General features: G+C 43.6%; 1 protein-coding gene across 15 annotated transcripts in view; it reads right to left on the bottom strand.

The window, feature by feature from the left end:
- Nucleotides 1-15,596, bottom strand: part of RIMS1 (regulating synaptic membrane exocytosis 1) — a 581,909-nt gene that overhangs the window by 288,193 nt on the left and 278,120 nt on the right. For 11 of the 15 annotated variants that reach the window (XM_063916803.1, XM_063916807.1, XM_063916791.1 and 8 more), the window contains 4 exons: nt 14,068-14,124; nt 13,016-13,083; nt 11,882-11,992; nt 7,098-7,197 (listed from right to left, as the gene is read on the bottom strand). In XM_063916803.1, the coding sequence (XP_063772873.1) occupies nt 7,098-7,197; nt 11,882-11,992; nt 13,016-13,083; nt 14,068-14,124 (336 nt within the window). The remainder of the gene's footprint in view (nt 1-7,097; nt 7,198-11,881; nt 11,993-13,015; nt 13,084-14,067; nt 14,125-15,596) is intronic. The other 4 variants (XM_063916793.1, XM_063916806.1, XM_063916805.1 and 1 more) reach the window with 1 other exon arrangement.

Raw genomic sequence — 15,596 nt, 5'->3', positions numbered from 1 at the left:
TGGGCCTTCTCCACCGGGAGAAACACCTTCTTCTTTTCTGTGTCCAGAATCATGCCCAGGAAAAGCAGACGCGTCGTAGGAATCAGCTGCGACTTTGGAACATTCAGAATCCAGCTGTGCTGTTGCAACACTTCCTGAGAGAGTGCTACGCTGATCAACAACTGCTCTCTGGACCTCGCCTTTATGAGGAGATCGTCCAAGTACGGGATAACTACAACTCCCTTCTTCCGAAGGAGTATCATCATTTCGGTCAATACCTTGGTAAATATCCTCGGTGCCGTGGACAGGCCAAACGGCAACGTCTGGAACTGGTAATGACAGTCCTGTACCACAAATCTGAGGTACTCCTGGTGAAGTGGATAAATGGGGACATGCAAGTAAGCATCCTTGATGTCCAGCGACACCATAAAATCCCCCTCTTCCAGGCTTGCAATAACCACTCTGAGCGATTCCATTTTTAACTTGAATTTCTTTATATAAGTGTTCAAGGATTTTAAATTCAGAATGGGTCTCACCGAACCGTCCGGTTTCGGTACCACAAACATTGTGGAATAGTAACCCCTTCCCTGTTGAAGGAGGGGGACCCTGATAATCACTTGCTGGAGGTACAGCTTGTGAATTGCCGCCAGTACTACCTCCCTTTCCATGGGGGAAGCTGGCAAGGCTGATTTGAGGTAACGGCGGGGGGGAGTCGCTTCGAATTCCAGCTTGTATCCCTGAGATACAATTTGTACAGCCCAGAGATCCACCTGTGAGCGAGCCCACTGGTTGCTGAAGTTTCGGAGACGCGCCCCCACCGCACCTGGCTCCGCCTGTGGAGCCCCAACGTCATGCGGTGGACTTAGTGGAAGCAGGGGAGGACTTTTGTTCCTGGGAACTGGCTGCATGGTGCAGCTTCTTACCTCTACCCCTGCCTCTGGCAAGAAAGGATGCGCCCCTAACCCTCTTGCCTTTCTGAGAACGAAAGGACTGCATTTGATAATACGGTGCTTTCTTAGGCTGTGAGGAAACCTGAGGCAAGAAAGTCGACTTTCCAGCTGTCGCTGTGGACACGAGGTCCGATAGACCGTCCCCAAACAATTCCTCACCGATTATAAGGCAAAACCTCCATGTGTTTTTTAGAATCAGCATCTCCTGTCCATTGCCGAGTCCTTAAGACCCTCCTGGCAGAAATGGACATAGCATTAATTCTAGAGCCCAGCAGGCAAATGTCCCTCTGAGCATCCCGCATATATAAGACGACGTCTTTTATATGGCCCAGGGTTAGCAAAACAGTATCCCTGTCGAGGGAATCTATGTCGTCTGACAGAGTATCTGTCCATGCTGCTACAGCACTACACATCCAGGCTGAAGCAATAGCAGGTCTCAGTAGAGCACCAGAGTGTGTATACACAGACTTCAGGATAGCTTTCTGCTTTCTATCCGCAGGCTCCTTTAGGGCGGCCGTATCCTGAGACGGCAGGGCCACCTTTTTAGATAAGCGTGTCAGCGCCTTGTCCACCCTAGGGGATGTTTCCCAACGTAACCTGTCCGTTGGCGGGAAAGGGTACGCCATCAGTAACCTCTTAGAAATCACTAGTTTCTTATCAGGGGAACTCCACGCTTCTTCACATAATTCATTTAATTCATCAGATGGGGGAAAAGTCACTGGCTGCTTTTTCTCCCCAAACATATAAACCCTCTTGGTATTAACAGGGTTAATCTCAGAAATGTGTAATACATCTTTCATTGCAATAATCATGTATCGGATGGCCTTGGTAATTTTAGACTGTAAATGTGCCTCATCATCGTCGACACTTGAGTCGGACTCCGTGTCGACATCTGTGTCAACCATCTGAGATAGAGGGCGTTTATGAGCCCCTGACGGTTTCTGAGTCGCCTGGGCAGGCGCGGGCTGAGACCCTGGCTGTCCCAAGGCTGCAGCGTCATCAAACCTTTTATGTAAGGAGCTTACATTGTCGTTTAAGACCTTCCACATATCCATCCAATCAGGTGTCGGCCCCGACGGGGGCGACACCACACTTATCTGCCCTTGCTCCGCCTCCACGTAACCCTCCTCATCAAACATGTCGACACAGCCGTACCGACACACCGCAAACACACAGGGAATGCTCAGACTGAGGACAGGACCCAACAAAGTCCTTTGGGGAGACAGAGAGAGAGTATGCCAGCACACACCACAGCGCTATATAACACAGGGATTTTCACTTATAATAAGTGATTACCCAATAGCTGCCTTATATGTTTTATTTGCGCCTAAATTTATGTGCCCCCCCTCTCTTTTTTACCCTTCTTGTACCTGGATACTGCAGGGGAGAGCCTGGGGAGCTGCTTCCAGCGGAGCTGTGAAGAGAAAATGGCGCTGGTGTGCTGAGGAAGAAGGCCCCGCCCCCTCAGTGGCGGGCTTCTGTCCCGCTTTCTGTGTAAAAAAATGGCGGGGTTTTTTACATATATACAGTGCCAGACTGTATATCTGTATTTTTATTGCCAAAAGGTACTTCAATTGCTGCCCAGGGCGCCCCCCCCCCCCCCCAGCGCCCTGCACCCTACAGTGACCGGAGTGTGTAAGTGTGCTGGGAGCAATGGCGCACAGCTGCGGTGCTGTGCGCTACCTTAAATGAAGACAGGAGTCTTCTGCCGCCGATTTCGTCGTCTTCAAGCTTCTGTTCTTCTGGCTCTGCGAGGGGGACGGCGGCGCGGCTCCGGGAACGGACGATCGAGGACAGGTGCCTGTGTTCGAACCCTCTGGAGCTAATGGTGTCCAGAAGCCTAAGAAGCACAAGCTAGCTGCAAGCAGGTAGGTTTGCTTCTCTCCCCTTAGTCCCACGTAGCAGTGAGTCTGTTGCCAGCAGAAGCTCACTGAAAATAAAAAACCTAATAAATACTTTCTTTACTAGTAAGCTCAGGAGAGCCCACTAGGAGCACCCAGCTCTGGCCGGGCACAGATTCTAACTGAGGTCTGGAGGAGGGGCATAGAGGGAGGAGCCAGTGCACACCAGATAGTACCTAATCTTTTCTTTAGAGTGCCCAGGCTCCTGCGGAGCCCGTCTATTCCCCATGGTCCTTACGGAGTTCCCAGCATCCACTAGGACGTCAGAGAAATATATATATATATGTATATATAGCGGCATGAAGTGCAGCACATCGTTGTCTGGATGCTAACTATAACTATATATATATATATATATATATATATATACACACACACACACTCATATTTACAGTATACATACAGTATATGTCTATAGCTTTTTATGTAGATAGACAGGCAGGAAGAAATTAGATAGATAGATAGATAGATAGATAGATAGATAGATAGATAAGAGATATTAGAGAGAGAGAGAGAGAGAGAGAGAGAGAGAGGGAGAAAGATTAGGGAGATAGATAGATTACAGATATGGTGCCCATACACTTGTGAGATATTAGGTGTTATCCTTCGATTTTGACAGCATCTGTGAGAGAAATCGAAGGATTGTATGCACATTTTAGGTACCTTGAGACGCGATGCGCGGGCACGCCGCTCAAATGTCACGTCTCATGATAGTATGTACTGCACATATTTCTCGCATCGCAGTGCGATCGCAAGTGTTTTTTTAACACATGCAATATCTCGCACTGCGATGTGCGATGGGCACCCGCCGGGAGCAGCCAGAGGCCGCTCCCACTCGGCGGTGACGTGCCCATCACGTGATTACCATGCGATCTATCGCATGATCGCATGGTAATCACTTTGGCATTTCAGGCGCGATTTCATCGCACCTGAACTGCCGGTGCGATGCCCTGCGATGTCGCGTCACGGGGCATCGCACAAGTGTATGGGCACCAATAGATAGAGATAGATAGTGTTCAGAGCTTCTGTGGTGCTGCACGCATCAAACGCAGGGACAGTGCGTCTGTGGCCAGGGGGCCCCCTTAGGCACAGGGGCCTGGGGGTACTTACCCCCTGTGACCCCCCTTAATCCGGCTCCATGGTGCCACTACCTTTTTGGTTGATGGGGGGGCAAAGATATGATTTCAATTTGGCGCCCCTATATCGCTGAATGTCGAACAGCATAGAGGACACTATGAGGAATGCAGATAGTAGTGTATTAGACGAAAAATCAACATTAAGTGACCCATTTACTGTTTATTAAGGTTTAGCCTCGATAAATAGAATTTCTTATTGCTGCTATTTGTGCAATAAGAAATTAATTTCCGCCAAGATGTATTAAAAATCACATCCAGCAACAGGCACTCTGATAGGAGCCCATACCAGCAATTTATAAGCTAATGAGATCGCATGAGGGATCACTTTACGCTGCAGACCTACTGTGCATGCATACTATAGACTACAATGGCTACGCTATTGCTATTGTGAGGGGAAACAGGAAAAGCACAGCAGATAGCTTTTATATCTGCTGCTGAACCCCTGTAATATTTTCAGGGAATACTAACTGTACATTTTATGCTAACCATTACACCATCCGTACTGCGCTACACCATCCGTACTGCCCTAGGGATGGTCCCAGAGGAGGGGCCAGCCCACAGTACCTATCTACACAGATATAGATGCCTGCAAAATTACCTGAAAAATTGGAAATGACTGTATGCACACATTACTGCCATATTATGGTTGGAAAACAACAAAACTAGTTCCACTTCAGCATTTAGGGGGAAATTCAATTGACAGGGCAAATCTAAAAAAAACAACACAGCAGTGTGGGGTTTTTCCTGCACCCACAGGGTTTTGCTATTCAATTAAAGGACTGAAAATGAGACGCTGTGATTTCTAGAGAAACCATTGTATTTTTTCATTAATTTAGGAAAACTCAGGACTTTGGCACCCCTCTAAGGACTAGTTAAGCAATTACTCACCATCTGAAGCGGTGTCTTCTCCTCCCTCTCACACAAGTATACCCTGCCCCAGCATCCTCCCTCTCCAACACGTATGCCCTGCCCCAGCCACCTCCCTCTCACAAACATATTCCCCGGCCATGCCCCATCCACTTCCATCACACATACATATGGAGCCGCGCTCATCTAATGCGGCTCCATAGCAAACGTGCACCCCTGGTGTGGCTAGGCGATCTGGCGCCTATCCACACTACGGGAGGGCACAGAGACGCTCCCATTGCAGTGAATATGGCACGTGCGTGTCTCACACATACACGCATCCCAGACCCTGCGATAGGCGCGCCTCGGCGGGTGCGCTGCGGCACAGACAGAGCCACGTTTAGCATTTGTATATATATTCTGCCCCAACCACCTCCCTCTCACATACAGTACATACCCTAGCCCTGCCTCAACACTGTCAGCCAGAGTTTCCCAGTGTGCTAGTAGGTCGGCTGCGATCCTACAGACATGTCTCCTTCTCTTTGACACCTATTAACAGTGATGCTTTCTTGTGTTTCTATGTATTTGTTAGTACATATTGTTGGTTGTTTTGTCGTTTCCTTCACGGTGGCGGATATTTCTATAAACATACCCTCATCCGCAGCTGTAGGGCCCAGGACATCGGTTCTAGTAGTCCCCCCCTGATGGCGGCCCTGAAGCAAGTTCCCAGCCCCGTAACTAAACACATTGTTTTTTTATTGCTCATGTCGTAACGCACTTCTGAATGAGTTATATTATGCTCATCAAGGAATGCCGAAAGTCTAATTGGGCCCCAGACCCTGGGAGTACCTTCTTTATCATCACTTGCCGATAACAGCAGCTTGCTTGCCGCTCTCTTTGCCCCAGGATATTTAATAAGCCAGACTCTCACTGGGCTGTGCTTTCGTCAGGTATCGCATACTCAGGATAAGCTATGGATTGTACTTTGGGGGTCATTCCGAGTTGATCGCTAGCTGCATTCGTTCGCTGTGCAGCGATGAGGCAAAAAAAATGGCACTACTGCGCATGCGTATGCGGCGCAATGCGCACGCGCGACGTACTATTACAACGATCATTGTAGTTTCAGTCGCATTGGCTGCCACAGAGTGATTGACATGAAGTGGGCATTTCTGGGTGTCAACTGACTGTTTTCAGGGAGTGTTCAGAAAAATGCTGGCGTGCCAGAAAAAACGCAGGTGTGGCTGGGCGAACGCAGGGCGTGTTTGTGACGTCAAAACAGGAACTGAATAGTCTGAAGTGATCGCAAGCGCTGAGTAGGTTTTGAGCTACTCTGAAACTGCACAAAAAAAAACTTTGTAGCCGCTCTGCGATCTTTTCGTTCACACTTCTGCTAAGCTAAAATACACTCCCAGTGGGAGGCGGCTCAGCGTTTGCACAGCTGCTATAAACTACTAGCGAACGAACAACTCAGAATGACCACCCATATTTCAATGGTGACTTTTGAGAGGTGATGTGTCCATTACCGTGCTCACACTCTGTTGTAAGCTCCATGAACTTGTCACTATTGTTTCCAAGTACTGATTGGGGACATTTTCTTGAATATCACTAATTTTAGTATACTGTTTCTAAAGGAAAAATTTTCGTGATGCTATTGTGGTCCATTTCCATTCTTTGGTCATTATAAGGAGTGTACAATTTTCATATTCCTGTATTATAGTTAATTTACACATATTAGCGCCTGAATACTTTCCTTTTTTTTATTTTTTTTATGCAGCAACAGTGAGTTGTTTTAAGGTAGGTTTGGTGTGCTGTTATCAATGAGTGATTAATTTGTCTTATTGATTGCCCAGTGTTGCTGAATCCATTAATAAATAATAATAATTAACCATAGAAACTCAATGTGATGATGGTTGTAAACAGACCTATGGATTTATTGCAGGGTTACTGTAATACAGTAAATCAGGTACAGTAAATATAATTCCGCTTTTTCCCCTACTGAGTACTACATGATATTGGGTGCTTCTCAAGCACCCACGTCTGTTCTAGCTATGTCTGTAATACTCTCCTATTAACATTCCTTTAGTAAGATGCTAGTTTTATAATAAGATTGGTTGTATAGTGTACATTATAAAGCTCCAACAAGTGCATACATTAACGGCTGTGGATGTGTCCGGGAGGCTGAAGGTCACAAATATCCAATGAAGAACAAACACAATGGGAAAAACTGAAATCTGAAAAGACAATATCAAAGATATAAACAAGTCTGGAGCCTAATTTTTGAATACCTGCTCTTAAATGGCCAACAACATCCGCAAGACTTCCTTTCTTTACTTTGGTGATGAAGGCACCAAGGCGACCTGTTTCTGTCATTTTTCCTCCAACAACCTGAACACGAAAGATTATACAAACAAACGGTAAAGCAATTAATAAACCAGTGCTGGGGATAAGCTAATGATAACAATATAAATATTATTTCACCATGCGGCATTCAATAAATAAGAGTTTATTCACAGTAATTACATATAAATCAGAAGTGGTAACCTAACCCTAGTGACTGTCAATCAGAATATTTGCTAAAAGACTGACCATACAAATTATTAAACACCATTACGCTTTTGCACATTTGAAGACAGCCAAACATAGAGAGATCGGGACCCTAAATATTAAGTATTAATGCTTGACAGCTAAGTTGCCCTCAGATATGAACTACAGCAAGTAAATGGGTAACCTCAGATCCAGACTCAGAGGCAGTTTGATGAGGTCAAAGCTGCTTTTCCAGAAGCTACTGAGTATATGCATACATGTGATGGAAGCAACTTCATGGATGGATAATTGATGGCTTTTGTAAGTAAAAGCACAAATTTATTAGGTGAAAATAAACTGAATGTATGTTTTGTACAGTAACTACATTCATATAGTATCTTTTAAAAATATGTGTACAGTAAAACACTCCATTTTAAATGCACCTGATATGAGTGCTTTTAATTTTATTTGCGTGAGGCACATTAAGTCTTAATAATCTAAGAATCAATTCAATTTCACAGTTCACCTGCGCATATACTTGCCTATTACAGTAGGCTGAATACCGCTAGTTTGTCTGCACACTGCAAATATTCAAGGTCTGCACACTGCAAATATTCAAAGGAGAGTGGGATTGGGAGCAAGACCAACAGCTCCCGGAGAGCTGGGAATGCCTCCACAGCAGTGGCGGCTCCAGAGGTGGGGCTGCAGCGCAGTCCAAAATTCAAACAAGGGTGCCACACCAACTGCCAGTGAGTCCTGGCCGGTGATGTTTGGCAGCATTTGGGGTGGCAGTTGGTGTGGCTCCCCTATTTGAATTCTGGACTTTGCTGAAGCCCCACTTCTGGAACCACTGTCCCACAATGTTGAAAAATGGAGGTGGAGCTCATGGGCTCAACATTTTCCTTGAGGCCATGCTCCCTACCAGCAAGTTAGCGCCTGTGCACAACTGTCTCACTTCCTGCACATGAAAAGTTAGGAGGTAAGTAATAGTAGGAGATATTAAAATGAAGAAATACAAAGACCATCAATAAAAATTTTGATTGTGGAAAAGACTAAAACAAAAATCACCCTCATCACATCTTTTATTAACAGAAACACGAGCTGTCCAAATAAACAATATTTACTTTGTAGTAGAGATGAGCAGTCCGGATTCCAAGGAGTCCAAACCGCTCCGAACATCGGGGATCCGGGTCCACCCAAGCCATGGCTCGGGTGTCCCGCCAGACACGGATTGCACTATGAGGCCAAAAATCATCCTCCCTCTGTAGGATTCTTGCAGAACTTGGATTCTATAAAAGGCACCGCAGTCGGGACTATTTCAATGTGATGCACGCTGCTGAATGCTTTACTGTACTCTGCTGTAATAATATTCTGTGATTTTAGCTTTTCTTGTCAATATTTGAAAAAAAAAAAATGCTAATCCAAAACCAGTCACGGTGGTGTGGCAAATCCAAATCAAATCCAAAACTGGATGATGAATCAGAGTCAAATCCAAATCAAATAAAAGTGGTAAGGTGCACATCTCCACTTTGTAGTCTTAATTTAACAGTCTCTCCATTCTGCTACATAAAATTATCACTCAACCAAATTCAAGAAGATGCCCCAAAGTGTTTCCCTGGAGGGTGGCAAAATATTTCTACCTACCTCTACTCCAGCTAGCCCTATTGCCCTTTAATCACACAATCTTTCTTTCGTCCATCAAGATATTTGTGTCTGCCCAACCTTCAACTGGCACAGTGTCAGAAGAAATGTCACATAACAAAATACGGTGACGCGGTCGGGATGCCGGCACTGGAAATACTGGCACTGGAATCCTGACAAGCAACCAAAATCCTGACGCCAGAACTACGACATGACTTGGATTGCTGACGCAAGAATCCTGACTGCCGACATCACAAACATAAGTGTGACAGGATCTCTGAGATTTTAGCCGCAGGGGGTGGGGGAGGTTTAGGCTGCGGGGGAAAGATTAGGGTCAGGCAGCGGGAAAGGGAGGGTTATGGTTAGGCTGTGAGGCGGGGGTTTAGGCACCCCCCCAGAGGGTTAGGGTTAGGCTGCAAGGAAGGGAAGGCTAGAATTAGGCTGCGGAAAGGGGGAGGGGTGAATGGTTAGGCACCACAGAGGGGGGTTAGGGTTAGGCTGCGGAAGTTTAGGGTTAGGCTGTGGAATGGGAGGGTTAGAGGGTTAGCATACTTACCCAACCCTTGCCGGTGTCGGTATTATTACTACTGACATCCCATCCACTGGTATATCGTATCACACCCCAATATACTTGGGCAGTTCTTGCAGGGGAAGTTATTTTACTTTCCATAAACGCTCTATTAGGCCCATTTTATTTGGGAGTATTAGTATATAATTATTGCTTTGTGATGTGAAATATGAACTATGCTCACCATACGTAGTCTCAGTCCCAACAATATTGTCTCAAATATTCTAAATAATGGTGTGTTACATAATATAATACATGACTAAGAATAAATCACTTTTTAGTTAAATGTATAACATGAAGTGCTACAAGAACAATCCAGTACACCCTTTTAAGTGGATTGATTACTTTTTTTTATAGACATTACAACTTGTGTACGCTCATTCACTGTTAACAAAAAGGTATAATAAAATTATTTTTTAATTTTTGTATTTGGCTTAATGACTGAATCACAAGTACTGTGTCACTGTGTGCAGGGAAAAATGAACCATGTACCAGACATATCGGCAATTCAGAAAAGGAGCTGCTGCTATTGATATTTCACCAAACAAAAAAACCTCCAATGGGTTCTACTATGTAAACTGAGAAACAAATTGTAGTCTCATAGTAGTAAAGATTCTGAGTGTACATAGAAACTAAGGGGTCTAGGGGGCAGATGTATGAAGTCTGGAGAAGGCATAAAGAAGTGACAAAGCGGTGATAAGTGCAAGGTGATAACGCACCAGCCAATCAGCTCATAACTGTCAATTTACATATTGGATCTGATTGGCTGGTGCATTATCACCTTGCATTTATCACTGCTTTATCACTTATCCATGCTTAATACATCTGCCCCTATGTACTAAGGGGTCTCTCAGATGTATTAATCTGGAGAAGGCATAAGGAAGTGATAAACCAGTAATAAGTGCAAGGTGATAAACATACCAGCCAATCAGCTCAAATATGTAAATTAACAGTTAATAGCTGCTTGGCTGATGCGTTTATCACCTTGCATTTATCACTGGTTTATCACTTCCTTATGCCATCTCCAGGTTAATACATCTGCCCACTAAGCGTTCGATGGAGATGATGTAGATGGAGATAAAGATGTATTAACCTGGAGAAGGCACAAGGAAGTGATAAACCAGTGATATGTGCAAGGTGATAAAGGCAGCAGCCAATCAGATCCTAACTGTTAATTTACATATTGGAGCTGATTGGCTGGTGCCTTTATCACCTTGCACATATCACTGGTTTTTTACTTCCTTGTGCCCTCTTAAGGTTAATACATCTGCCCCAAGATACCAGTCAATCAGCTCCAAACTGTCATTTTTCAAACATTGGGGCAGATGTAGTAAGCCTGGAGACGGCATAAGGAAGTGATAAACCAGTGATAAGTGCAAGGTGATAAACGCACCAGCCAATCAGCTCCTAACTGTTAATTTACATATTGGAGCTGATTGGCTGGTGTGTTTATCATCTTGCACTTATTACTGGTTTATCACTTCCTTATGTCGTCTCCAGGTTAATACATCTGCCCCACAGCCTGTAGCATGGCAGTTAGGAGCCGATTGGCTGGTACTTTATCTCTGTCTACTTTATCTCCATCCAAGGCTTAGTAAATAGACCCCTAAGGCTTGGAGAGAAATAAAGTGGAGAGAGATAAAGTACCAACCAACCAGCTCATAATGTCATATTTCAAACACAGCCTGTAACATGGCAATTAGGAGCTGATTGGTTAGTACTTTATCTCTGTTTACGTTATCTTTCTCCAAAACGTAGTACATAGACCCCAAAGCCCCATCAATGTCTCAGTAAACCCTTAGCTGTACTGTAACTGCCCCATGCCCACTTTGCCAGCTCTCCGCTGCCAAGAGTTAGCTAGGACTGGTACCAGCAAAAGAATAAGCTTTAGAATGCAAGCTCTCACGAGCAGGGCCTTCTTCCCTCATGTGCTTATCCTTTTCTTACTTTAATAATATTCAACTGCACCAAATCAGCAGTCTTCTGCCACCTGATAATTATTCCAGTGTCATCTGCTGATGTAACTATGTTTATTTACCCTGTACTTGTCCTATATTGTCAACTGTAAGTTGCTGTTTTCCTGCTTGATTATTTGTTTACGTACTCTGTAATTGGGCGCTGCGGAACCCTTGTGGCGCCATATAAAGGATAATAATAATAATAATAATAATAATAATAATGTAACATCACAGAAAGTAATTACTGCCATTAACATCCTCAGAAATAAAACAATTGACAAGCCTTTAGAATATACATGTATCACCAATAAATAACAATAATAAATAACAATAAATGGCAATATCAAAACATAGACATTTTAAAATCTGGCAGACTTACTTTCAGTCCTAGCAGTGCTCCTGATTCTTTTGGCATACTTGTTCGCTTATTTAGAATGACACGTCCAATTAAACGATCGCCATCCTTTGAAGGCTGCCAGGTTACAGGATGCTAGGTGAGAACATCAAAGACAAACACAGAATGTACTTGCCGTTCATTTCAACATCCTATTTAATGAGTATTTTATTTGATCAAGATATATTGTTCTAAGGGGGCTGGCTTAGAAAGCCATGGTACTCTGCTATACCAGCTAAATAATGTTTCCTTTAGACATATTAAGATTTAGGGGGATATACAATTAGCCCTGGTAATTTACCAGAGGTAATTGTCCTGCCGGGGGCTATCCTATTAGCCCCGATAATCCAGCGCGAGCGGCCGCTTATCAGGGGGTTACCTGTTGCTGCACCGGGTGCTGGCACATGACAGCTCCTGGTGCAGCGCTGCACCTCCGGCTCCCCCCGGTCACATGACCGATCCCCCATCATGTGACCTCTGCCGGGGGCAGGGGAAGATGGGGGATACAGGTCATGGTGCTGCCCTGGCTTCCCTGACGGGGTTCACAGAGCCGAGTACCGGCTTCCGGGCTGTGGAGACCTCCCTGCAGTCCCACCCTGCTGCGGCTGGGGCGGCCAAGGGACACTGCAGATCCCCGAGGTTATTGTGAATTTTCATGCAAAAACGGGGCTGTTTCTACTGAAAACACACAGGTTTCACTGAACCTGTGTGTTTTGGGAGATAATGCATTTTCCTTTACAGGCGATCTAATAGGATAGCCTGTAAAAAAATATCAGTGAAACATCGGTAAAAAAACATCTGTTGTTTAATTGGATACCCCCCTTAGAACCAACTTCCTATTTTTCAACTGTAGATAATGATCTAATAAAATGGTAGAATGCACATAAATGTGCAATAACCCACAGATGCCGTCATTTTTATAGTGCAGTCTAAAACACCAGGTAATTATCCAGCAACTCAAGAACTATTTATTATTTTTTAACATATACTTATATAGCGCCAATCATATTCCTTTACACTTTACAACTGGGGAATAGCAGACAGACAAAGAGATAAGAATAAAGTAAAAGTAGTAATCAACCTCTAAGTACAGGTTCATTTTTGAAACGTTTTACTTACCGAACCAAGAGGGGACGTATCTCTAGTGTGCCATGTGGCAGGATCCAGCCAATAGTAGTCCAAATCACCTGCAACAAATGGAAACATGGAAAACAAAAACAAATGTTTACATGTTCAGATTTTTCCCAAAACTTTGACATGTTGTCATTGCTATATAAAGTGATAAGTCTCTCTTTAGGGGCATTACCATAATAATCTCAATGCATCTGCAAGTCTCTACTGTTAAATATACAGACCCTACAGTATCTGCAAGACATTGTTCTTTATTAAGTACTGTACCAGGTAATACAACACACACAGTGTACTGTAGAGAAAAATCTACTTCAACACATATACCAACACATGGCAATTGTTCTTCTCTATTTTGTGCAAGAAAAGTACTTAAGATTGGATCATACTCTTCACATTCTTCATCATGTACTTACCTTCATGTTAAATATAATTCCATTATACGTAACAAATGCAGACACTTTTTAGAAGATATTAGTACAGGTTCTTTGCTGTTTATTAGTATATGATATAGTTATAAAACACTGGTTCAATTTTGTTATTATAATAATAATAATAATAATAATAATAATAATAATAGTAATAACAACAATAATATGTACTGTCACTTGTCATTGCATCAATAATACTTATATGATACTGGCCCAATCATATGAAGATTTAGTAATTCAGAATGAGATTTTACTTTAAGCAGATAGCTATTCAGACAAATATACAGCATCTGATTGGTTATTTATTGGCCACTGTTAATGCCTGTAAGTGCTGCAGAAATGTATTTCCTTACACTTTATAATTATAGAGATGATGATAACTATAATAAATCACGTTCCTTCCCCCACACATAAAAGCATACCGGTCTCAGAGGTTCTTAGGATCAATTCTCAATAAATGTACTTCTAGCTTTAAAACCTTGAGATATTCATGCAAATGGATCTTGTAACCACAGACTTCCTCCATCAAGAAGTGGCCGCACTCTCTCTTTCTAACATTATCACAGAAATAGACACTCATTGCTTTATAATAGGCTCTTAAAATGTACTAACCACAGCACGACTGAGGGGACACAGGACACTCCAATTGTCTTCTGCCAAACAGAGCAGCTAAAAATAACCCAGACAATCTGCATGAATACAATCTATAGGTACATGTGCCTGACATGCAATTTCTATATAATAATAACCCTTTCCAGTACATGCTTATTATCTCATTTTCTCCACCCACTATAAAAAAATGATCATGACCATAGGAAGAATTTTTTGTTCCTCTGGTAGGAAATCGAAAAGCACCAAAATAACTCAAGTGACACAATGACATAAAGCTATAGAAAACATCATGCAACAATCTATATAGTGCTGCAAATGCATGCAACCGAGGGAGCATAGGCTGCAGCATTCTTCTTTATAATTAATATACAAAGCTTGTCCCATCTGCAGTGCCACAATGGTTACCTGTCCCTGAGTGCAGCGTCTCGAAGAGAAACTGGACGAGCCCAGAGAACATATCAGAGGCATAAGACAGCTCATACACAGAGCTGCAGACAGGAATGTCGCTGGTGAGCGTTGTAGAACTGTAGCAAAGCAGTGGCGCAATAAAAATCATTTACAGAACTGTTTAAATAAACAGCATCGGCGACTGTTCTACGGAGGTCTGAGCCAAAATACTCTGCAGTGTCAAATACCTTACGACGGAGAGGCCAAAGCTGCCATACACAGTATGTGCTGTCATCAAAACAAATCTCTGCAGCGGATTGCCATCATTGATCACCACATTAATCAATAGCTACTCAGTGCAATGCTAACTAGATCTCGGCTTCCCCCACACAACAGGCCTGATTAGTTTGGAATTAACAGTCTCATAAAGAGGAATGCAAATACTGGTTATTTGTGGAAGCTGGCATGAAATAAATACTGTACGTCATAAAATCTGACATGAGAGTAGATATGCACAGGCTAAGGAATTGTATAAATCGATATGACTGCTGCAACCATTATTTCTGTTTAACCGGGTTATCATGACTGACTTTTTATGGACTACTTAGCAAAAGGATGGTTTAAAAAAATCTAGTGCCTGCTCACATTTCGTTTACCTGTGACTGACACTTGTCACAAGTGCATCAAGCATCAAGATTTCCTTTTACTTGAACAGAGATGCCCAGGCCAAACTGTCACAGACCTGCGACTTAATACGTTTCTATGTTGTCTGGCGATGCATCATTAATGTGACCCATTCTGTGTCAAGCAGATGTCAGCGATTCCCTAAGGTACATAGGCGCAGCTGTGACGTTTAATTTCAGGTAAGCGCTAGTATCCAGTCACTTTCTGTCCACTGTGCTCACATGACTGTGTCCTCCTATCCTCTGAAAGAGCACCCTATTTAAACCTGCACCTGACACAAGCACAGCATCGAACAGCAAGGAACTTCCTCCTATGTGTGCTTTCTGTCTCCAAGTTGCTGCCAGAACCTGCGCCTCTGCTCCTGGGATCTGTGCAAGCTGCTTTCAAACCGTTACCTTACCCATGCAGCTCACCGCAGCCTCCGTGGACCAAGCCTGCATGGTCACAGACTCTGTTCA

The sequence above is a fragment of the Pseudophryne corroboree genome, chromosome 4 (assembly GCF_028390025.1).
Source record: "Pseudophryne corroboree isolate aPseCor3 chromosome 4, aPseCor3.hap2, whole genome shotgun sequence".
Taxonomy (NCBI): Eukaryota; Metazoa; Chordata; class Amphibia; order Anura; family Myobatrachidae; genus Pseudophryne; species Pseudophryne corroboree.
The sequence above is the reverse complement of the archived record's forward strand: the minus strand, read 5'-3'. Positions and strand labels throughout refer to the sequence as shown.